The following is a 25,226-nucleotide window of genomic DNA, read 5'->3' as shown; positions in this document are numbered from 1 at the left end:
CTCAGAGTTTTCAGGCTTCAGCTGTATCGAGCTGCAGCGCTGCCCTTGTGCCGCAGGAAGTCCGGACTCAGAGAGAGCGTGTGGATTAACAGCTGATTAAAGTGGAATTTGAATAAAGTAATCAGTGATGTAAGTGCCTGTGCTGATTACGAGCCGAAGACTCCTCAGGCCACCCCAGTTTAGATCCCTGATAAGCACAATGATGAACTATAATTAATGATAAGCATATTAAATGATAAACGAGTCTTGTTTTCTCCCCTCATGGCACAGGCCTGAGTGTCTTCATTCTGTGCATTCGCTGGCAGATGTTGCCACGCTTCCATTAACCGCTGGCTTTGGTTAATGCTGCTTTAATTACTGGAAACTGAATGAGTTTGACTGCTTATCATGTTCTGTAACAGGGGTTTAATTTATTACATCCACCTTTAGTTTTTGGCGACTAAAGCCCATAACGCTGCTCGGTCAGTCAGATTAGAAGTTTGGCACTAATTGTTGTAAAATATTAAATAGGTTTGCATTGTATCAGTAGGGAGCCTCATTATTAGTTATTGTGTGCAGCAATGGGAACTGGTCTAACAAGCCTTCAAAGCACTTCTGGTAGTTTTTCCTCACCTGTCTTTCTGTTTCACACTGTGGTTTCACTAATAATTAATACCCCTGCTCTGGGCTCTGTGGAGTGAGGGCTTTGTCCTGGTCTCTGAGTGTGTAAAGGAACTGTGCTACAGGAAGTGGCATGTGCCCACTCATGAGCTCAAGAACACACTGTGCTCTCAGCAGAGAGCTTCCTTCCACTATCATTATTTCTGTGCTGCAGAAGAACAGCATCTCTTCCATTCCTCAAGATACCAGCTACCCTTCTCTCCATATTTATTTTTTATTTGATCTCCTAATCATTCTTCAAATCTTCTGATAATGATCTTCTAATCATTTATAATCTAGAGTTTGTTACTTAATTTTTTTATTTTATATTTCACAGACAAGAAAACACTATGTAGGTATTTTGTTTACAGTATTGTGCTGTATTGTGTTGTATCCTGTCCATTTTGTTTGGATCCCTTGCAGAATTGTACCATTTTAAACCATTGTTTCTGTTCTTAGTTATTGATAATAGCTAAGCCTTTTAATAGCAAATAATTATAATTATTGTAAAACTATAAATTAATGAGGATTTAATTTATTTTAAAGTGGTTTCAGTGGTGGTTAATAAAAAGTTGTCTTTTTTTAATGTACAGTAGAATAAATACTTTTTTATGGCAGATTCTATGGTTAAGGTAAAAAAAAAAAAAAAAAAAAGCAAACCCAAAGGCTTTGAATATTGTTTGTGATGTCTTGTGAAACACTTTTTTTAAAATGGTTATTTTTTATTATTTATGTTTTGCTTTTATTTTTTTTATTTTATTTACCCCAGTATTTTTTATTTACCAAGGCTGTTTTTGAATATTGTTTGTGATGTTTATTCTCGGGCCGGCAGTACCACGACTGAGGTGCCCTTGAGCAAGGCACTGAACCCCCAACTGCTCCTCGGGTGCCGCAGCATAAATGGCTGCCCACTGCTCTGGGTGTGTGTTCACGGTGTGTGTGTGTGTTCACTGTTGTGTGTTTGCACTTTGGATGGGTTAAATACAGAGCACGAATTATGAGTATGGGTCACCATACTTGCCTGTATGTCACGTCACATCACTTTCACTTATTCTATTCTATTCTATTCTATTATTTTATTTTATTTTTTGTATTTTTTTATGTTTATTTTACATTTACTTTTCTTTTTCTTTATTTGTATTTTATTTTACTTTGCATTATTTAAGTATTTTTCTCTGCTTTGGTCATTTATTCACCTTTATTTTACTTATTTATATAGTTATTTTTCTTCCATTTCACTATATTTCTCTATGTTGGTTGTGTTCAGCTTGATTTGGTTTGAATATTTTACACGTCTTCCTCCTAAATAATCACCTGCACACGGTACCTGCACATGGTTTAAAAAACTGCATTGATAATTTCTTGGTCTTTCAGCATCTACAAAAATAACATAACAGTCCATGAATGCAAAATAGGTGACAGACTCATATCTCCCTCTCCGATATTCATAGCTGCAATGCAAGTTGTGAGCGCCCAGCCAAGTACATTCAGCTTTGGATCAGTCCAGAACGAAGTGTAGAAGGAGTCCCTGTTCATAGCGCCTGAGCGCACATGAGCATCTCCCTCTGATCCTGTTTGCATGGCGCGGGTGTGTTGAGTGTGAGGGAATGTGACCCAAATGGAATTATTCTTCCATCAAAGGGAAGTATCCATGAATTAGAAATGACCTTGATTGGAGAGGCCCCAGAGACAGAATGCCACAGTTCAAGCAATTTCACACCCGTTCACTGAACGGCTTTCGAGAGTGATGGAGGCAGTGAGGAAACGCTGAGAGAGAGGATGAGATGGATTGAAGGAGGTGTTGGAGGAGTATAGAAGTAAAGATTAGATATGTGTAAATGAAAGCAAAGTGTGAAGAAAAAGCAGAAAACTGTAGCCTTCTTGTCAAATTGTGCATCAGTGTTATGTTAGTATTATTTATATATTACATTTACATTTAATCACTTAGCAGACGCTTTTATCCATAGTGAATTATTATTATAATTATAGCTTTATTAACATTTTGATGTTTAATAATATTTAATGTATTCATTGAAATATTTGATAACATTTATTAATATAAGCTTTTATTTTCATTGTTATATTTTTATATTTAAATTACAGTTCAGTAATATAGTAGTATTTCGTGTTTTTTTTATTATTATTATTTGTAATATTTTGGGGTTAAAATAGCTCATTTTGGCCTGCTCATCTCATTAATATGAAAGACTTTAAAAATTAAATTCGTCCCTTGTGGCTAAAGGGACCCTTGCTGTGTGGCCCCAGATCTTCCCAAAGTTGACTATCCCTCAAGGTGTGATGTGTGTGCCATAAGCCTTTGTATTTCAGTTTATCTGTCTTGTGAAAGTTCTCTTTGCTTGTCTCAGCCTGTGTTTCCATCATCTGAAGCACAAATACATTCTTGAAGGATTTCACCTTCGAAGTCGTCTTCGAGTTGTGCGCATGTCAAAGTCAACAAATAGTAGAGCACCTAAGACCTCAATTCATACATAATTCAACCAAACCCAACCGTTTTAAGATTACGGATTTCAATCATAGAGGTGATTTTTTTTTTTTGTGAAGGGCAGCTCTACATCACATTCCTGCCTATGCGTGTCTCTGCTTGTGTACCACAATAAAAAAGGTCACAAGTGAAAGACTTGGCCTTGTATACAAAAGCTGACATGCAAGGCTGGAGAAGCTTTTCACCGCTAAAAGATTAAGATTCAACTCACTTTAATTCAATTTCCAACCTTTTCTCAAGAGCTTAGGACCCAGTGATGTATAAAACACCCTTCTGATAGCTTTCATAATTCAGGAGCTTGTAAAATTAAAAACGATCGATGTAATTTCTCATCAGAAACTGCTTTTGATGGCTTTGGAATCAGTAAAAGCATTTTTTCATGAGGCAACCATTTATTTTTTTAACCCAACGGTTGAATGGATCCGAATCTCAAGCTCACCGGAGAGCAGCAAATTTCTTTTTCCCCATTTAATCCTCTACCCACGATGCACCTGGCTTGACACTTCACCACAAACCCTGCCTGCAGATGCTCATTAGAGTGCTTGTGTCGGCTCTGTCCTGTTTTTCAATCACTCAAATCCAATCTTTTGCCAAAAACAATTGCGCAATGATGACGTTAAGTGACACATCTAGACAAATTCGCATTTATCATTCTCTTTTATTGTGCTAATAAGGCAGATGTCAGACACTGGTTGTTTTATTCAGATTTGACAGCACAGTCTGGGTTTGTGTTTGTTCTGATGTGTGTTGCCCTTTTGTCTTCCCAGTCTTTTGCCTCCCCCTCAAGAAAAACGCAACCCAATGCTGTCCTCTTGAGTTTGCTTGTGTGTTCATGTATATATGTGGGAGTGTTTTTGTTTAGAATGAAGTTTTAAAAGGCCTCCGTCTGGCTTTGATCCAGGCTTTAACCCAGAGCCCATCGATCGGCCGTTCAGACCGGATTACAGTTAGTCTTCACAGCCCGAGATGCGTCTTTCTGCCCATCACAAATCAAAGGCCTCAAAAGCGCCTTTGAACTGAATCTCCAAAGTGTCATGGTCAGTCGACGTGTGAGGTGCAGTCGGGCGTCAGTCAGGCAGTGACCAAATAGAGCGAGCGAGCTATTTTGGCAACGCATTGCATTATCTATTCATACAATTTGCAGAGCAGGATGTTCAGAGCCGTCAAAGTATATACATAGCATCTGAAGGCTGTTTTTTGTGAAGAGCAACATTCGAATCAGAACAACAACTGGTGGCCTATTAGGCTGATGCTGACATTCAGAATTGTGATCCCAAAAAATCTTCTCGCTAACACTCTCTCTTTTTTGTCTCCCTTCATCCTAGAAAAGAGAGGACAACCAGACAGATTCCAGAATCAGTCCTAAGAAGAGCGCAGAGCCTGCCATCGACCTGTTAGGCCTTGGTAAGACATGAATAATTGATTACTCATCTCATTGCTGATCAGGGAATCTGATGTGTCTAAGATAGGCTGGAACAAAAAGACTTCAAGGCCATTTTACACACAATTTTTTTTAAGTGGTGGTAGGTAGTGAAATGGAAGCACAATCTGTGCACTTAACATGTGTCATTGACTAATCAAATGGGATTTTACAGACAAATCAATCTTACAGAGTTTACTTTACAGGGCTCCAAACTGCGACTAAAACAGTCGCATTTGCGACTATAAATATTAATTTGCGACTGACGTTTTTGCTGAGGTCGCCACTGGCGACTACCCGCCGAAAGCGCCTCAGGATTTAACCTTATGATTTGCTTCATTCTAGCAGCGCCCGTCTGTGATAAAAGGAACTCGGGCCGAAGGTTAATACACACAACTACACCGAGTGTGGACCTGCCGCGTGTACAACAGCTTTCAGCCGAGATCGGCCCATAGGGAAAAAGCCGTCTGTCAGCCAGAAGTGTTTTGTAGAGTCGGCGCGGCTCTGGTCCATTATCTTCTCACCGATGCCGAGACTGAACTGACAGAGACGCATTTCAACCAGAATCAGCCCGAGTGTTTATTGCTATCTAGGTATATATTTACATGTTATAACTTGTTTTGCGATCAAATCTTTTGTTATGTTCACGTATTAAACTGAGACGATGCGCATTAAATTTTTATTGGAAAAAGAGAGTTTCAGACAGTCCTCATCTCTGCCGCACATCAGTGCTGACGCACACAGTCTGATAAACGCAGCTCCGCTGTCCACCGAGAAACAAAAGACAAATGACTAAGAAGCAAAAATCGAAAGAGCAGAAAATACAGCGTCTGTTTCGTGCACAACTTGAACAAACTAGAACAGGTAAAGCTGTCAGCTGTGTGAATATTTGCAATATCGTTAACAATTCTCGTTTATAATAATTACTAATATGGCTTATTCTAAACAAGATCTTGGTCTGTGTTCTTTTAATGCGTGAACTTCATTATTTGAAGTGCAACTGCCGCCCAGTCCAGTAATCGCAAAAAAAACTCTGTGTTTGTCACTTTTTAATAAAAAGTACCAGCTTTAAAATTATTCCGAATTCATAACAAAATTCAAACAATACAGTTTTGGTGCTCCTTAATGGGGCAGGCGCGGTCGCTTTAGCGCCTCAGTTCAAGGGCAATGAACCCATTTAATCTTTTCTCTTTAAATATAGTACATAATGAACATGAATTAACATCAAAAGGTAGGCTATTTTATAAGAGATCCTACAGTACAACTTACTGAAATGTCTCATGTAGGAGGAGCCCAAGCTACATCAGTGGCCAAGTGATGCTTATGCTCCATGATACTGGTACAGATTCTGTGTAATGAACAATTCTTTGTGACTGTACATTTCAAGCTGGAAAAGACATTTGGTTCCCACTTTAAGTGAACCTTAGTTCCCAGGTCATCTACAAGATGGATTAAAATGCTGATAAAGTCTTACCTAAACACATGACAGTATGATTGAAATGTTGAAATGTAAATAAATAAATAATATAATAGTAAAATTAAATAAAACACGTTTATTCTGTGGCACCTAAAAAAAAAATTATTTGGCTCCTAAGATTTTTCTTATAGGAGCCAATGGCTCCTTACTCGATTTTTTTGTTTGGAGCCCTACTTTATATGATGTGATGTGTGATATATTAATCCGTTTCAGTCATGTGACCTTTCCTCTCATCAACCATATTCATGACCAACAGCAGAGCAAAGTGATGGTGATTAATACTAAAGCAAATGAACATAGATGTACTCTGAAGGTTTGCAGATTCAACGCATAAATGTGCATTAGTGTTTTTTAAATCAAAATTTAGTATAATATAGTAATATGGCAAAATGTAGTAAAGCAGATATATTGTGAAATATTATTTAAATTTAAAACAACCATTTTCTGTTTAAAAAATATTTTAAAATGTAATTTTACATTTTAAATTACATTTAAATGACATGTGATGGAAAAGCTGTTACTTGCCATAACTCCAGTCTTCAGTGTCACATGATCCACCAAACTCAAAATTAATATCAATTATACTGTACATTATAGAGCTGTGATGCCTAAATTCACTTGTAGCATTTCAAATGATCGGTCTTAGTTTTTAATGTTTTAATTTTTTCATTTATCTAGAGAAAACGGTATCTCTGTTTCTTTTTTCTTTTCTTTTTTTATTATAAGGTCAGCAAGTACTCAAAGAACAGTTACAAGACAATGTGTTGCTGTACACCTAAGCGACATGTTTTAAAGTCTGTTTTAAGGCTTGGATAGTGGAACACACTGACTGCTATTACTGTCTAGATGAAGGTTCAGGGAAGCACACTGCTAGTTCAGCCCTGGCGGTATTGATCAGGCCAGCAACTCAAGCCCTTAAGATGACCAAACACAATTGATGTTATATTACTTTCTGGGAAATGAAAGTTTCTATTTGCTGCCCTGGAGCTTTCCTTTGTCACTCTGTCTTGTTTCTCTCTCTCTCTCTCTCTCTCTCTCTCTCTCTCTCTCTCTCTCTCTCTCTCTCTCTCTCTCTCTCTCTCTCATTTGATATTTCTCACTCTCTCAATCTTGATCTGCTACCGAGTTGTCCGTTATGATGAGTGAATGAGAGAGACAGAGAGTGGGCGAGAATATATAAATTTCCACAAATGTGTGTGTCCTCGGCAAGGAGGTTAGAGTGTTTAGATGAACGTCTTCAGCTGGGGGGCAGTAGGGGTCAGTGCTGATGAACAGAGGCTGGAGATGATGGTTTTGAGATTGAGACATGCGTCTTATTGATGTGTTTTTGCTCAAGGCCCCAGCATCTCTTCCCACCCTTCTATGCCAGCAACAGGCTCCAGCACTGTGTTCAGACAATCAACATTTTTTCTCTCTCTTTCCGTCAGTGTGGCTGTTGATTAAAAATTGATCAAATTACTTGCATCATATGCTTGATTAATCAATTGAAGCACAATTAATCAACAATATAACAATACATTTGCATTCTGCCTGTGTTAAATGTGTATTTGGCTCTGTTTACACCTGATGTTTACATCCATCTCAGGAGATTCATTTTAGAACTGTTTAGAGCTAGTATTATATAGTCCTGTCAAATCGATTAATCGATTAATTGTGTGTGTGTGTGTGTGTGTGTGTGTGTGTGTGTGTATATATTCATAAAAACATAGGTATGACACCAGACTTCTCTCTGGTGACAGAGAGAAGTTGTATTTTTGTATTTTTATTACATTGCAACTTTAACATTACAAAAGTCGGTTACACTTTATTTAAAGGTGTCCTTGTTACAGTGTAATTATACATTTAAGTACTGCGTAATATTAATTAACTACATGTACTTACTATATGGTTAGGGTTAGGATTAGGGTTTGGCTTAGGGTTACTTGCTTGTAATTATGCATAATTAATTGTTATTACAATAGTAAGTACTTGTAACAAGTACACTTTAAAATAAAGTGTTACCTTAAAGTCTTTTTAGGTATGTCATTCAACCTGTCCATGTTGACATCTGCCTAATTTGGCTACCTTCCACCAAGTTACATATGAATTTGCACAAACGATACTGTAGTTCGATTAGATCACATAATTTAGCTTCGTTTTTCCTTAATATTTGTGACACTATCAGAATAGACCTGCAATCCACCACCACATGAAAACCACTGATTTAGACAGCATGTATAGGCACTCGTAAAGCATATCAGATGTTTGTGCACACATAAAGGCCTTTGAAATGGAGTGCAGTGCTTTCCAGATGCTCCGCTCTTTTGCACATCACACTGTACATGGGTTCTCTAATTTCCTCTTCCTATTCTCCTTCTAGTCATAACCCCAGCTCATCAAGCATCACATCTCTCCTCTTCCCCACTCCCGTTGCTTTTCGCTCCTGTTATATTACTTTGAGCTCTTTTATTTTCATGGATTTTATCAGTCATAAAGAGATGGCAGTAGCTCCTGACTGGAACGTGTGAACACAGGTGGGGCTCTGACTGAGTCTTTTGACTTTAATGGAATGAAAGAGTGCGTCTGAGTGGCAGGCCGAGGCGGAGGCGAGCGGGCGCTTTTTCTCCAGCGTTGGCGGAGGCGTGTGCGGAGTGTGATTAGATTTCCTGCTCTCTTGGATGGAGTCGATAGGTAGTGGGAACGGGAAAAGCAAGCAGAGCAGGCGGTGTGGGCTGCTGCCAAATGAACACTGCTTTATTTCTCTCTACAGAAACAAAGACTCATGCGAGCAGGTATAGCCTGGCATTGGTCATCACTGCTGAGTCAATGAGCCACAGATGCATCTGAATTGTTATGTGAAGAGTATGTACAGCTGCTGTGTCTCTGACATTTGACTTCAGTGGCTCAGAATAGATAAATACAGTGGCCCGAAAAATATTCGGACGCCAGAAACAAATGAAACATTTCTTAGACATTTTGGCTTATAGCCTGCTGGTCTGCGAAATAGGTGTCCTAGCAGAGTAATTACATAATTTGGCAACCAGAGATACTGCATTTTGAACAGTATATGTAGTATTTTATCATTTAAGGCAAGCCACTATAGGTCAAAATGGTAACATTTTTAACTAATACAAATAAACATACTTTCACCAGTTCGTTAATCACAGTACATTAAAACAATTATTTTGTATTACAAGTTTTCTGCAATGTCTTATATAAATATGCAAATGATGCTTTATCTAATTAAATATGCACTAATTTTCATAAACGTACAGAACACAAATCCTCTGTAAAATCCTTAAGAATAAACAGTATATATATATATATATATATATATATATATATATATATATATAGATATTGGAGATTTCTTGTTTCAGTGCATGAGCAAAATCCCCCCTTCACTTTATTTAAGTGGAGATTTCTTGTTTCAGTGCATGAGCAAAATGTTGTTTTGAGAAAACAGTCATTAAATATATTTATCGTAATTGCAATCTATAGATCAGCGATTCTCAATTCCAGTCCTCACACCCCCCTGCTCTGCACATTTTGTATGTTACTCTTATCTCTTCAGACGTTTGTTCCATAGGAATGTAAGTGCCCTGCGAAGTGGACATCACAGGATATTCCGCCATGGTTGCAGTTCGAAGCGAACCTATATGTTTCATTCACAGTGCACTGAAGTGTGCGAGACGTCAATTTAAATTGTATTTATTTACAGAGGTATATGATGTCACACTTGTCCATGTGTGAAGATGTTGCTCAGCTCAAATCCATGAATGAATGTTCCGAAGTGAGGTAAACTTCAACAGATTTTCCCTGCTCAGGGAGTAGGGAGCAATGAACACTGTGTAGGGACCATGTCAATCGGAACACAGTTCGTGGACGGAGCTCACTTCTAACGAGCTGATTGTCTGAAAGAGACACATGCAAAATAGGCTCGAGGACTGGAATTGAGAACCGCTGCTATAGATAGATAGTGTTACAAAATAAATATGAATGAAATTAAATGTGGATAGAAGACCAAACATCCACAATCCACAAGTCCGAAAGAAGACGTGTTAAGGAAGCAAAATAGGCTAAAATCTTCAAATTGACCAGTGCAAAAAAAAAAAAAAAAACAATGGTTCTTCTTGTGGAGTCTTGCTTTAAAATCAACCAAATGTATTATTATTCTTTTTTTTTTTTTTTTTTTTAATAAATGTTTTCCTTAAAGTGTGTTTTGGCAGTGGTCTTCAAAACCGTTGACACCGTTTTGAATGTTATTCAAGGCAATGACATATATTTATGTGTGACTCTAAACACTTTCAATCTACAGTGACTGTTACTCTGTATAATGCAGTTGACACTTTGTCAATGTCTAATGACATTTGGTCTCTCTCTCTCAGATGCACCCACAGCCAGCTCTGCCAGCAGTGGGGCGGGAACAAGCAGTGCAGCTCCAATCAGTGACGACTTAGACATCTTTGGACCAATGGTATCCAACCCTCTGCCCTCAAACACCAACACAAACCAGGTACATGAGTCCACTAATGGATACATCAATAACCAGTTGCATGTGTGTGTGTGTTTGTGTTCTTGACTCAAAATACCTGCTCTATCCTGTTGTCATGTCAGTCACACCAATTTCTCAGTGCTGGGTACCATTGACTGTAGTGTCCTGTGCTGTGACATGCTTTATGTATTTATTTTCTGTTATATTAGATGTATTACGCTATTGCTCAAAAATTTGAGGTCAGAAAGAATTTTAAGGAAATTAATACCTTTATTGAGCAAGGGTTCCTTAAATTGATCAAATGTGACAGTAAACACATCTATGGTCAAATATTTTTTCTATTTCAAATAATTGCAGTTCTTTTGTACTGTCTATTCATCAAAGATTCCTGGAAAAGAAAGTATTACAGTTTCCACAAAAATATTAAGCAGCATGACACTTTTAATAATGATGATGTTAAGAAAAATTAATCTTTGCCATCACAGGAAAAAATAATTTTTAAATATATTAAACTCGAATAGAGTTTTAATAATATTTCACAATATTTCAGTTTTTATTTTTGATCAAATAAATGCAACCTTAGTGAGCAATAGGAAACTTATTTTGTAAACCTGATCCCAAATGTGGACAGTGGAAGAATATTTATTTTATAATTTTAAAAATTATTTTGCCAAATTAAAAATATACATTTGTGTTATATTTTCATATTTATTTTATACTGATATGATGATATTAAATTAAAAAAAAAGTCAATGTCAGTGCTATGACAGCGAACCACAAACCAACTGAACTCTTTTGGTACATTTGGTAATTTGTCATGGCATGTTATGGCTAATGCTAAGCAGACCTTCATAGACCAGTGCACCTCATTTGTAAGGGAATAGAGGTACAAGTTAAACAAGAAGCATTATTTTTCTTAGGTCACAAAACATGCGTCTGTTCCTGCTTGCCCTCATTCAGTCTAAATGCATCTGACTAAGAGAGACAAAGAAAAGGTCAAACCCAATTGTTTTAATTTCCTCCACAAACAACATGATTACATTTTGCCTGTCTAGTTGCGGCTGACAGAATTGATTTGCAGGGTCTCCCTGGCCAAAGGATGCAGCATGAATAATGAGGGATATTAGCATTTATTACGGCCCTTCACTGAGAAGAGTGAAGAGGAGAAATGTTTAATAATGTCAAGAGAAGAGAGGGATAAAAACAGACTCATGTCAAGAGGAGGCAGAGAAGGTTGGCAAACACATGTTAGAGATGCACAATGTAGTGGTTCAAATTTTGGGTTTGTTGGCTGAGATTGTACATTTAATTGTACATCAGCATTTTCCTTATTTTTACATTTAAATGGCCTATGCTATCATCTAAGGCTGATTAACACTGTAAAATATAGTGTTCAGCATTTTTTTTTTTCATAAATAATGTTGCACTTTGTATCCATTACCAGGTTTTACCATGTTATAATAATTACCCATAGAAATATTAACAACACAGAATAATAATCAACATTAATATTCAGACTACATTTTATTTGTTGAAGGGCAATAAGTGACCTAAATACTGTATAGATTGGCATGTTTATAGCTAATCAGGACGCTGGAGGATCCCAGCAGGAATAGCAATGTGTCTTTGTGAAAGCTGGTCTTCACCTCAGGGATCCACTCTCACTAACCCTACACGGTCTCTACTTTCATCTGTTCTCCCTCAATAGACCTTAGTCAGTGTAGCGCCATATTTAATTTTTTGACAGGAATGAAAATGAGGCTGTGAGGCACAGAAGTACAGTGTGTTCAAAAGATCTTACTGTTGTTTAACAATGTACCAATTGTTTAGCCGATGAAACATCTTTCCAAAAGAATCTCCAGTTGACAAAACTTAATAAAAAAGTTTTGAAAGTTGTGAGTTTTGAAAAATAAATGTTATACAAGAGCGTTACACAGCACGTCTTTGTAAAGTCTATCCTTCACAGCCTCCTTTTCATCCGTGTAAAATTCAATATGGCGTCTACCCTGACTAAGGTCCATTCCCATCCTCCTTTTACTTCTGTTTTGGCCATCATTCTCAGAATAGCTTGAGGAGAATTCTCTTTTTTGATCTTGGAAGCCTGAAGCTGAGCTGAAGCCAGAAAAGTCACTTGACAAAAAGCCTTTTCCCCCTCTTGAATCAATGTTTTATTGAGAGGTGTGTAGAGCTACTGGACTGACTCGAATAATTGATTCCGTCCTACTCTGCTCTGGCCGAGTGGAAATCAGCCCTTCCTACACAATGTACATGTGCATACTGCATTCTCATAGGATGCTAATAAAGGGTAAAGAGGAGCTAAAGATAGATCACTTAAGCATAGTAAGCAATGCTCGGGGCTTCACAAAGCATTCAGTCTCAACGGCATGCTGTCAGTCTCTGCTCTTATTGTTGAGATGAATTGAGCAGCAGTGGGTGTCTGATGAGGGAAGATGGCAGCATTATGCCTTGATTCTTGTTTGTTGTGTCTTTGAGTGGAAGATGTGTCTGAAAGAGCCACACACTGGCTCTTTAAAGGATTTGGAGGCTTTTCCCATATCTGAAGATGTGTCACTTATTGAAATTGGATTGCTTATGTATGTGAATGAGGATTTGCTTTTCCTCGAACACTGATTTTTGGAAGCAAGAGTGACTGCAGGATAAGCACAGAGGAGCCTGACCTCTCCTCCATATCAGTGTTGTTGTTATTAAGTAAAACTATTACAAATTTTTCATTAGTTAGAAAACATCTGAAACGAAATCAAGTAAAAAATATTAAATGGAAAAAAGTAAATGAAAATTAGAAATGAAACTAACTGAACTACTAAAATGACTAAAACTGAAACAAAAATAAATTAAAGCTAGAATTATTTATAATTACAGTACTATGCAAAAGTCTTAGACCATTAGTATTTTCACCAGGAAAAAAGTTTTATGCCAGTAATTTATATCTTTTGCTGTAGTGTGTTAGTAGGAATTAGCCATTTACATTTCCAAACATTCAAGACACCCGAAGAAGATTTTATTTATAATTTTTTTTTTTTTTTTTTCCGGTGTGTGTGTGTGTGTGTGTGTGTGTGTGTCGGTGTGTCGGTGTGTGTCGGTGTGTCGGTGTGTCGGTGTGTCGGTGTGTCGGTGTGTGTGTGTGTGTGTGTGTGTGTGTGTGTGTGTGTGTGTGTGTGTGTAAAAATGTTAAAAATTTACTTAAACGAAAATGAATACTGGAAATATAAAAGTTACATTTTTAATATTAATAAATACAATAATAGTATAGAAATTATACTAAAATAACACTGTTCCATATCTGTCCAACACCAACCCATCATTCACATATGTACATTCACTCTTATGATATTTGACATTAATACTTTGATAATTGTGATATTAATAATAATTTTAGATTGTAGACATGCATAACCATTTGAACACCTACCATGATACAACAATAAGCATGTAAACTTTTTGTAAAAACAAAAGAGGAGAAGATGAGAAATTAATGAGACGATGAGGTAATATATGCTGATTTATTTATTTTTTACATGTGGAAACAAGCAGGAGATGTTTGATTGGTTGGCATGAGGGCCTGAATCAAGACACTCACAGTTCTCCCTAAGCCTAAGGGGAGAGAAAGATGAGAGCACAAGAGACAGTTGGAGCCTTTGATGAAAAACCGCCGGGCTTCCGTATTCTCCATTCCTTCAGTGCGACTCCAGCCGGTGCATGTTAATCTGTCCTCACACTTCCTCTTTTCACATCTCATCTACTGCCAGCTTTTATATCACCCCCTGAGACATACACACACAGTCTCCTCCGCAGGACTTCCCCCTCCCTGCAGCTTCTATATACGTGCACAACTGCTAGCCAGTTCTGGTATCCCATGATGCTCAGTTAGCATCAAATCCCTCCCTATTATTGACATCCTGACCAGCCTGTTTCTCTCCAGCTCTCACATAAGGGCCGTGAGAATATCAACATCAACATTTCATGAGCGTTGTGGAGGCAGAACGTCTCTGCTCACTTGCATCATGATTATTCGCTATTGACATATTAGACACATGATGTTTATCACTGTTGTGGGTTTTTTTTTGTGTCAATTGAGAAGCTGGTAGCACATTATAGTAAGGTCCCATTAGTTAACGTTAGTTAATGCATTAACTGACATTAACAATGAGCAATACCTTTGTCACACTACTTAATCTTTTTTTGATGTTAGTTAATAAAAGTACAACAGTTCATTGTTAGTTCACATTATCTCCTGTCCATTAAATAATATTAACAGATGTGTCTGAATTTAGTAATGTATTCAAGATTATCATTGATTAATAAAGGGTTTAGGAGTATTTTTCATTGCTAGTTCAAGTTGACTAATGTTAACCAATGAAACCTTATTTTAAATTGTTTACAATTAAGTTTTTATGTGTCTTTTGGCACTGGAGTTTGGGAACCATAATGCAACGATATAAAATTTGTTGCAGATACTGAAAATTATGGTAGTTATGACCAAAAACTGATACTGGTTTAGTATCACAAATAAATAAAAGCAATTACATTTAACAGTGTTATTTAAATTATTGCTTTTAAAGATTAATTTTAAATGAGTGTTAGATGAAAGAAAAGGTGATCTGAATGTAAAAATAGGGTTAATGAGCAAAAACAATTAAATAACCAGTTTCAGCCCGTACAAATAAAAGGAAAAAAACTTCACTGAGAAAAAAAAAAAATTAATGTAGGATTCATTTAGAAACCAATTTCACAATAATTACAAAAAATGGCAAGTAACACACAAACCTGAGTGAAAGTATTAAGTAGAAAAATTGAAAATTTTTGTGAAACATACTTTGTTTTAATTACAGCTTAAAAAAACAACATTTTTACAGTGTTTATGATATTAATATGGTACCGATATATATCATGCCCCTACCGCAACGTGACTTGACCCAAAAATCACACATCTCTCCACTTCCATATCTGGCAGATGATCCTCTTAACATTTAGCTGCTTATTATCCTCTTAAAATGAGGATCCTGATGTATTACAGGGTTGTTTGAATTCTCTAAACCTCTTCTTGCTCTTTCATTGATGCAGTCTACCAGACTAGGTCATGTAATTGCAGAAAGGTTTGCTTTACTTAAGTAATTTTGCTTAGTACCATCTGTCAGCTGTTTTCCTGCACTAGTCTCACCCCAGAATCTGCAGCACAAAGGATGTATAGTGTGCTGACTCACTAATGAGTCATTCAGCTGTTTAAGAGCCATATCGCATCAAAACCCACCATCGGCCCTTTAAGAGCACAGCTAATGATCCACTCGTGTTCTTTTGAGCTCCATGGGCCCTCGCGCTCAACATATGGGCATGCCATGCGCCCTGCATTCTGCGCTGCATGTGTGCAGCACAGTGGAAAACCACATTGAGCCTCTCAGAGCACATGTAGGTATGTACGCTGTATCTACACACACTAGAGAGCTGCAGTGTAGGCAGTCTCAGTGTTGTGTGTGTGTGTGTTTTTTTTAAGCGCAGATGGTTTCTCAGTAGGACGTATGCCTAATGAAAGCTAGTTCGCTGAGCTAGTTCGGTGTGTGCACCTCTACTAAGAGAAAAGGCTCTGTGGTGGCCGGTGTGCTGCAGGTAGACCGCTTTATCCAGGTTTTAAATTCAGGCTTTGCTGCTAAACAGTGTTTTCACTTTGCTATATGGTTTTGTAACAGCAAAGTCTTTTTGAGAGTAAAATAGTCACCATATATGTTTAAAGAAAATAATAGTTATATAGAATATTAGGCTACATTTAGACTGTGGGCAAAAGTGACCCAAATCATTTTTCCCCCCCCAATAACAATGTGAACAGCAAAAATCACATGAAATTATTTTTTTTTAGATTTTTATTTGGGCCACTTCCATATGTTGTACTAAATCAAATACGGGTCGGATATTTTGAAATGCGACCTCAATCTGAACAATTATATCAAAATTCATTGTTCTTTTATGTCACTCATAGTTAGTGTAATCACCATGTACAGTATATGCCTCCGTCCTCTGCATCTGATTAGAACAACACATCCACATCTGCAAAGGTTACAAGGAGGTCTAAAGTACTGTAAGCATGGAGAAGAATGCTTTTTTTCAGCCACATGGTTTAGTTGTGTCATCACCTAGCAGGCACTAATGAGGCCATGCTAACCAGCATCCTTTGGTCCCATGTCTGCCCTACTCTTGAAACCTTTAGAAACTGTTATATGATACTATCCCAAGGTTGTAGACGACATTACAGACAAGTGCATGAATGGTCGGTTCTCACAAAGGACTGCCCGAGGACCCGCTGTACTGGAGGATTAACTTATTTCACGCTCCAGCACTGCACAATGCAAATTCACGCATGTTACCAGCTCTACCTTAGAGCCACAGAGCTTGGAAACACAGCCAGTCCTCTCGAACGTCTAAGAAAAGGTGAGCCCGTCGCTTGTGACCATATGCAAATTGTTAAGATATTTAAAGAACACTTATGCATATTTTAGGATTCAGGGACAGTAAAGCGTCAAGTGTATTAATTTTTCTCTTTACCAGACGGGGGTAAGCTGGCCTTAATTGGTCTTGCTTTTTTCACATTTATAGTGTGTGTATGTATGCGTGTTCTTACTTTTCCAGGACAGCTCATTTTCTTAAAAGTATTCTTGAGGCGGAACGTCCTTGGGTATGCAAGCACGGCATTGGATGTTAAGACTAGGGTCAGAATGCCATCAGGCTTTATTCTCAGGTTTGTCAGTGGAAAAATGTAGCTGAAATATTATTAGATAGCACATCATGTAAAATGAAATGCATTAATATGTATAATGCATTGACAGCAACTTTCGCAGATACGGCGCAGAAAATAATGTCCATTTGTAGTAGAAACGCACAAAGCCCTTACCTATTGAAACTTTAAATTAGAGCTGTAGTGGCATTTAATACTTAAGGTATTTTTGGTCATGTGTGGAGAAGAAAGTGAAATCATGCTGCTTATACAGTATGTGGGAATATGACCGGCACTTAATGGCACTATGACTGAAGTCTAGACCAGCCAAGTATTGATCACGGCCGAAGCGAGGCAGTGAATACATTACAGAAGGCTGACTGGAAGCATATATACAGTAGGTCAGAGTGCTAATGCAGGCTCAGATTTCTTCATCTTCTATCTGTAACCACTGCTAACTAACACAGTTAACTGAACCCAGAGCAGCACCAGAGGGACTCGCTTCTTTAGAGTGTCTGCTGGACCAGTGGAGATCAGGGAACAAAATACAACCAGAGAATCTCTGCCGCTTGGGGCTGATAGGATTGTTGTTTGTAAGCAAACTCACAGTTGAAGCAATCAAACTACTTTATAAATTGTATATATTATAAATTGAATTTATAACATTCCATCACACCAACATGTTGTATTATGAGCAATCTGTCTTTTTTGGTTAATCTGATATTTAGTTTTGTGACAGTGAATTTTTTTTGTGCAAATAGTTTATTTTAGTTTATGTATTCATTTATTTTCCTCCTTCATATTGTTGATTGTGTAGCTGTATACTCCCCAGATGGCCTCTTGTCTCATCCGCTCTTTCCTGCTGACTGATCCTCAGACTCTGAGCTGCAGTGGGACCTTTGGCAGGGTGGCACTGCCAGACTCTGCTCTGGCACATACCCAGCATGCACCCGCTGCTGTGAACAACCGTCTTCACCAAATCCAACCTAACACATTTCTGATTTTGAGGCACTTCGGTTCTTTTGTTTCTTCTCTTCTATTTTTGTATTTTTTTTGTGCTTGGGTTTTTCTGGTTTCCCAGGCAGAAGGGGGCTTTTGGGGAAACTGGATTAGCCCAGCCCACAGCACCACCAGAGTGCTAATTATCTGTGTGGGGCTGCTAATCAGACAAAGCCTACACTGTTGCACATGAAATCTCTCTCTCTCTCTCTCTCTCTCTCTCTCTCTGTGGGTATGAGTGAGCGAGTGAATTGTGTTTGGGGGTGGGTAGAGCTAGAATATGCATGGTGCTCCGTGAATGCCACAGTGAAATACTGTGTGTTTGCATGGAGCGTGTGTGTTTTTGTGCTAATGTAGGGGTGGGAAAAATCAAATGTTCATGGGCTTGGTGCCACACTGATTGTGGTGAATGGGAAGGACTACTTTCGAAAGGGAGGAAAATATGAGAGTTAGTCCGAAATCATATACTTTCAGAGTAAATTCTATATTCGATATTATAAAGGTACTTCACAGTCATTAAAAGATAGATAGATAGATAGATAGATAGATAGATAGATAGATAGATAGATAGATAGATAGATAGATAGATAGAGGTAGTTATCTATCAGTCTGTCTTTTTATCTATTCAGCTAACGACCTGTCTTTCCGTCCATCAATCTATCTGTCTGTCAATCTAGCGATGAATCTATCTATCGTTCTATCTATTGATCATTTGTCTTTCCCTGTTGTTCATTCTGTCTATCACTCTATCATTCATTCATTCTCTGTCATCATATCTGTTGTTTGTTTTGTCTATCATTCTCTGTGGTTTGTTCTGTAGTTCTATCTCTCAATCTCTCTGTCGTTCTTTGTGTCTGTCTGTCTATCATTTGATCCATCATTCTATCTGCTGTTTGTTCTATCCCTCTATCGTCAAACCATAGACGCATACATGTGAACACAAAAGTTGTGTCTTTCCCTCTCATTTGTAGAGCATAGAGAAAAATATCTGTTTCTCTCCCTGAATTAAGGAGTGTAGGTCTCCTGCCTCCCCCCCTCCAATCTATTTTTAATTCTAATAGCATTTCCTGTGTCCCTCTGCGGACTCCCGTAAGGATCCCTTCAAATGTCACTCGTATTAGAAATAGAGAAATGGGCTTATGTCATCTCTTTTTCATTATGTGGCCCGAAAAACAGGCTCACTCCTTGCCAAGTAAGTATGTTCTTGCTTGTTTCTGGGGTCTTGAGAATAGCTGTCAAGAGTTTGTGTGATTTCTTTGTTCCTCACCTCTTTTCTCTCGTGCATATCAAAGGCTAAACCCATTATAGGCTGTAGCATGCAGTTGTGTTAGCATCAGCCTTCACAGGTTAATCATCCGAGGGGTTTGCGTATCAGATCTGCGAGTCAGTGTTTGGCTTATCGCGCCGCAGTGCTGTTCACCCGTCTTCAACTCAGCTCGCTTCTTATCAAATGCGCCGACTGCCGCAGCAGCAGCTGGAGGTGTTACTCCCGCATACCTAAGCACAGAGCTGTATATCGTCAGCCCATCTAAATGGGAAGAGAGCGTCCACATGTGTCCCTGCCAACCTCCACCCCATCCTCCCAACCCTGCCTTTTTGTCTCTGATTACTGTGGAACATTTCCGTTCCCAGAGCTTTGGGACACTGATGGATAGACAGCGGGAGAGTGGAGACGGTCTCTGAATCACACTCTTTTCATTTAGTTTTATTTATGAGCTCATGTCAGGCACGTACTTCAACAGTGAACTTCAGAGAATGGCCTTTTCGATATCTGCCATCTGAGTAAGCATGTTTGCCACTTAATGATACTAGAGTGGGAAGATTTTTCTGAGGAAAATCGATTGATACACATATCTATTTGTTTTCACTCGATTTGAATTCAAATGATGTAGCACATTCTCCCCTCAGTTTTCACTTCCTCGCTCTGCTTTCCTCTTTCTCTCTTTTGAGGGTGAAACATTATAATTAGCTCTAGTACTTAAAAGACCGTGTGAAATCATTTGGCGAGTGGAGTTTATTTCCTGTGTTAACTTATTTCCTGTTGGAATATAAAGTTTGAGTCAGACTTTTTTCTAAGTAAACTGCTTTTACTTTGTCACAACCATGAGCATAATTTTTTTTTTTTTTAATGTTTTTGAAGCAAGTCTCTTATGTTCACCAAGGCTGCATTTATTTGATCAAAATACAGTTAAAACAGTAATATTGTGAGACATTATTACAATTTAAAATAATAATTTAAAATGTAATTTATTCCACTGATTGGAAAGGTGAATTTTAAGCAGTCATTACTCCAGTGTTCAGTGCCACATGTATACTTATTATCAATGTTGAAGTTTTTCTGCTTAATGAATTTCAGAATACTTTTTTAGGTTTCTTTAATGAATGGGAAGTGCATTTGTTTGAAATAGAACTCTTTTGTAACATTTATTTTTTGGTGAATTGAATGCATCCTTTCTACAAAAGTATACATTACTTTCAAAAAATAAAAAAATTCAGGCCCTTAAAGGGGTCATACGATGCTGCTAAATAGAACGTTATTTTGTGTATTTGGTGTAATGAAATGTGTTTATGCAGTTTAAGGTTAAAAAAACACATAATTTTCCACATACTGTAAATTATTCTTCTTTATTCACCAAGCGCTTGTAACACTCCAAAGAGAAAGGAAAATTTGAAATCACATCATATATGACCCCTTTAAGCTTTTAAATGAAGTGCAATTTCATTTATTTCAATATATTGAAATAATATAAATAATAATATATATTTATTTCAATATATTTCTATATTTGTGTATATATATATGTATATTTTTGTTGCTTTAACATGTTAATTTTATCACTAATTTATAAATATCTTCAAAGCAAGAGGACAAAGACACTAGGTTTAATTAGGTCCACCTGGCATGGCTAGTATGTAGTACAGTTAAAGCATGGTGTGCTGCCAGCGTATTGTCCTCAGTCCTTGCTTACAATGGTGTGATGCCCTCCTGATTCTTATTCACGGTTGAAATGGAGCCTGTGCCAAACCTCAGCAAGACTCACCCAGGTCTCGCACATCACTGAACATGACCTTGGGCCACTGTTGAGTTTCTTTAGACATGTGCCACCAGAGTCAGCAAGTTACTCGTCACCATGCTGACTTTCCTGGAAATATGAACTGTGATTTAGGCCTAGAACTTTCTTTTGTATTGACAAACTTGCTTTTCCAAGGGTTTTTCACGTGAATCATGTCTCCTCTTCCTGAGCTATTCATTCATCACAGCTGCAGTCTAATTACTGTCATTTCTCTGCTTGAAGATGATGAAGCCTTTCTTTCATCTGTGTGTGTTTGTCTTCTCTTATCTGAGTTTATACAGGATGGATATTTTTAACCAACTTTGATTTGATTATTTGCCATGCCTTAAGATACAGTCACATTAACAATTGCTCTGTGATTGTTCATGGGCAAAATCCCGTCATGTTATTAGGAATTAATGTGATTAAGCTTTTAGCAAGAGGGCGAATGATTTCCCAGCACAAAATTCGCTACAGGTTTGAGTGGTCAACGCAGCATATCTGTGTGCCTAACTCAAAAACGTAGAAAAATTTTCATCACATTAACACACATTTACTTGTACTGTGGCAGCAACATGGTCCAGTTTTGATCTAGTTAGAACCAGCATGAACAGCCAGCTGATAAGTGATCTTAACCCCTCAAAAACAAAATCTTGGATCATTAAAAACACAAATTTCATAACACTCTCAAATATGAATAATTAATTCATATTTTAAAATTATTATATTTAAAACACTAAATGAAATTATTTTTTAAATTGTACTTTTCATAATATTTATATTTTGAAATTTATTAAAATGATTTTAGTGTTAACTGTATTCTTTTTTCATTTATTTAGATGAAATAGTATATAATTTAACATAAACATGAAGATAATGACCTCTTTTAACTTTTCTGTTAGTTTTATTTCCTTTATGAATGTTTCAGAGGTGTATTCAGTTGATTTGGCAAACATTTCCCACCATTTAGACTTGAAGGACTGTTGAGATACCTCATTTGGCTCATGATTTTAAGGCCCACAGATTTATCCATGCGTGTCTGTGATTGCTAATGAGTTTTATTGATATGTGAGGGAGTTATTGTGTGAAGCTGTATAAGCCAGTGTTGAGAGCGTGTGACTTGAAGTCAACCGTCTCCTGTGATCTGCAGGTCAGTTCCAGTAAGGCAGCTGGGAGCGCTCAGGCCAACCCCGCCGGAGTGGCCGTGGCAGGTGCTACGGGCACAGGAAGTGCTGCTCCAGTACAGGGAGATCTGGACCTGTTCAGTGAAACCAGTGGGAGCAGCAAAGCAGAGGACTCAGCCAAGAAACCTCTCTCCAAGGACTCTATTCTCTCCTTGTATGGCTCCAGCACCGTCCCACAACAGCCTGCACAAGGTACAGCCATCCCCCAGAGTCCCACTTTCTTATTGCTCAGAGAATGAGCGATCTGAGTGAGAGAATGCAGATCTATAAATGGCGCTATGCATCCGGAGTCCATTTCTAACGGTGATGTGGGAGTGTGTGAGTATGTGTGTTTGAGTGAAAGTGAAAGCAAGCGAGGTTCTTGAGAAGCCCTGCTTTAATGGGAGTATCAATAATTCAAGCACTGCGTGTCTCAGCACTCTGATACTGCTGAACGTGGTTTAAAGCTGCCTGCTTCGCCTGCCCTACTCTTCAAAGAGGACATTTCCCAAAACCTCAGATGCTCCAAATGAAGGCGCTGCCAATTCTCCATCATCAGGATGCTTTAGACACCCCCTTTCATCCTGCACACCTCGTCTGTCTAAAAGATCCATTTCCTCTGGGCGGAGAAGAGGAACTGCACACATTAGCGCAGATATTGATCGCTCTCTTCTGTCTGTGATGCTTTGTGTGTCAGGGTCCTCTGGTCTGCTTCTGTTTTTGTCTCTTTAAACATATTGAACATTGTCGTCATGTGTAAATCTTCTTATTTGTGTACCTTTGTGCTTTTCTGCTCCCACAGCGACTGCGATGTTCATGGGCCCGTCTCAGATGCAGTTCCCTGCGCAGCCACAGGGAACTTCCAGGCCTTCCCTGGAATGGGAGGAACCATGCCGCCCACTACTATGATGGGGGCCGTCATGGGGCAGGGCGGCGCTATGATGGGCCAGAATACAGGCATGATGGTTGGCATGACGATGCCTAACGGTTTCATGGGAAACGCACACCCTGGAGTGATGGGCTTGGCCCCAGGCATGATGGGACCTCAGGGCATGGTGCCCCCTCAGAACATGTATGCCATGCAGCCAGGTCAACAAGGACAGTGGAATATGGCACAGGTATGCAATATTTGGATTTGTGACTGTTAATGGTGCTGTTAGCAGTTTCCCACATATAAAATGTACCTTCAGTCACTGAAATAAGTCTCTTATGAAATCACACATGTCTCTGTGACCGCTCTAGGCCTGTGAACACATAAAGTACACTTTAGAAACATCATATGCTATTTTAAGTCTATGCTAGAAGCGTTTTGGTACATTTGGTTTGCTGAAATGCCTTTGAAGAGTGGGATTTTGGAGTGATGGCATGTGGTTCGAGGAATGCGGAGACAGTTTAATAGTTTAATGTGTAATAATTTCTATAATATGTATTATATTATTACGTAATTTTACGTTAAATGTAAGTGTTATATTTACCTTCCTAATTAAACCTCCCTATTTGTATCTAAATGTATGAATATTATTGATTATTAATATTAATAAACATATTATCATAAACACAATCATTACATTAGAAGCTTAGGGTAATTTTTTTTTTTTTAAGAAGTTCAGCAAGGAGGGCATTAAACTGATTATAAATGACAGTAAAGACATTTATAACAAATTTATTACAAAAGATTTTTATTTCCATTAAATGCTGTTATTTTGAACTTTCTATTCACAAAAAAATCCTATAAATCTATAGGTGTGTGTGTGTGTGTGTGTGTCCAGCATAATGCAATGATTTCTGAAGGATTATTTGACACTAAAGACAGTATTTGTGATCAAATAAATGCAGACTAGGTGAGTCTACTTTCAATAACATTTAAAGAAATCTAATTGACCCCAGTCTTTTGAATGGTGTAGTGTATATTCTTAGAAAATGTAGGTGAAAATAAGAAGTGCTCATAAAATGGTACTTGTATTTCATAAATATATAGAAATATAAAATTACCTTTTTATTGTATTATAAAGACAAGTGTGATCAAGATAAATGAAACTTTTAAGATTATACTGTGCCCTAGTGATATTTATTGAAGTCCTTATGAAACTAGAGTAAAGATTAAAGAAGAGTGCACAGCCTAAATACGTGTTAGGTACATTGCAAGAAGGAAGGAGTCTGTAATTTCTGGTAGCTACAAGAACCCATCGAGGAGGAAGCATTCAGGGATCTGGCAAACAAATGATTGAAACGATGTCATAACATAAACAGAACCAAAATGATGTTGTGGGTGGGGAAAAAATTAACCTGAAAAATGTCCTAATTACTTACTGTTGATGACATTTAAGTCCCAAACTGGAGGTCAAGAGCTTCAGGTTAGGTTGATAAATGAGTCATTGATATAAAAGTAGACGTTCATCATCAGTGCAGCGTACTGGCTGCAGTGGATCAGCATCTGCTTTTTATAGAGAGAACATCTATATCTGAAGCTATTACTATTCATCATATCCGACCCCAACAATGCATCCTCTGGTATCCACAAAGCTTTCCTTTTATTCAGATCAGATCTTTCACCTTTTCAAAACCATTTCAGGTGGAAAGCGAGCTGTCAGTTTAGGTCTCTCTGTCACTCTCACCGTATAATCAGAGGTTCATAACAAGGGTTTTAAAATCCTCATCTAATGTGCTGTCACCTCCCATCGGCATGTGGCTCATTAAAGATGAGGGCTCAGTGACTGCGACCTCTCAACTTCTGTCATCTCCCTGTCTCACCCCCTCCTCCTGTGGCCCGAGACCCC

General features: G+C 38.0%; 1 protein-coding gene across 1 annotated transcript in view; it reads left to right on the top strand.

The window, feature by feature from the left end:
* Positions 1-25,226, top strand: part of LOC109089793 (stromal membrane-associated protein 1-like) — a 97,030-nt gene that overhangs the window by 68,632 nt on the left and 3,172 nt on the right. Inside the window, 5 exon segments of the mRNA XM_042768977.1 lie at positions 4,468-4,546; positions 10,407-10,534; positions 22,437-22,662; positions 23,252-23,299; positions 23,302-23,567. Of these exon segments, the coding sequence (XP_042624911.1) occupies positions 4,468-4,546; positions 10,407-10,534; positions 22,437-22,662; positions 23,252-23,299; positions 23,302-23,567 (747 nt within the window).

Source organism: Cyprinus carpio, chromosome A13, assembly GCF_018340385.1.
Source record: "Cyprinus carpio isolate SPL01 chromosome A13, ASM1834038v1, whole genome shotgun sequence".
Lineage (NCBI taxonomy): Eukaryota > Metazoa > Chordata > Actinopteri > Cypriniformes > Cyprinidae > Cyprinus > Cyprinus carpio.
The sequence above is the reverse complement of the archived record's forward strand: the minus strand, read 5'-3'. Positions and strand labels throughout refer to the sequence as shown.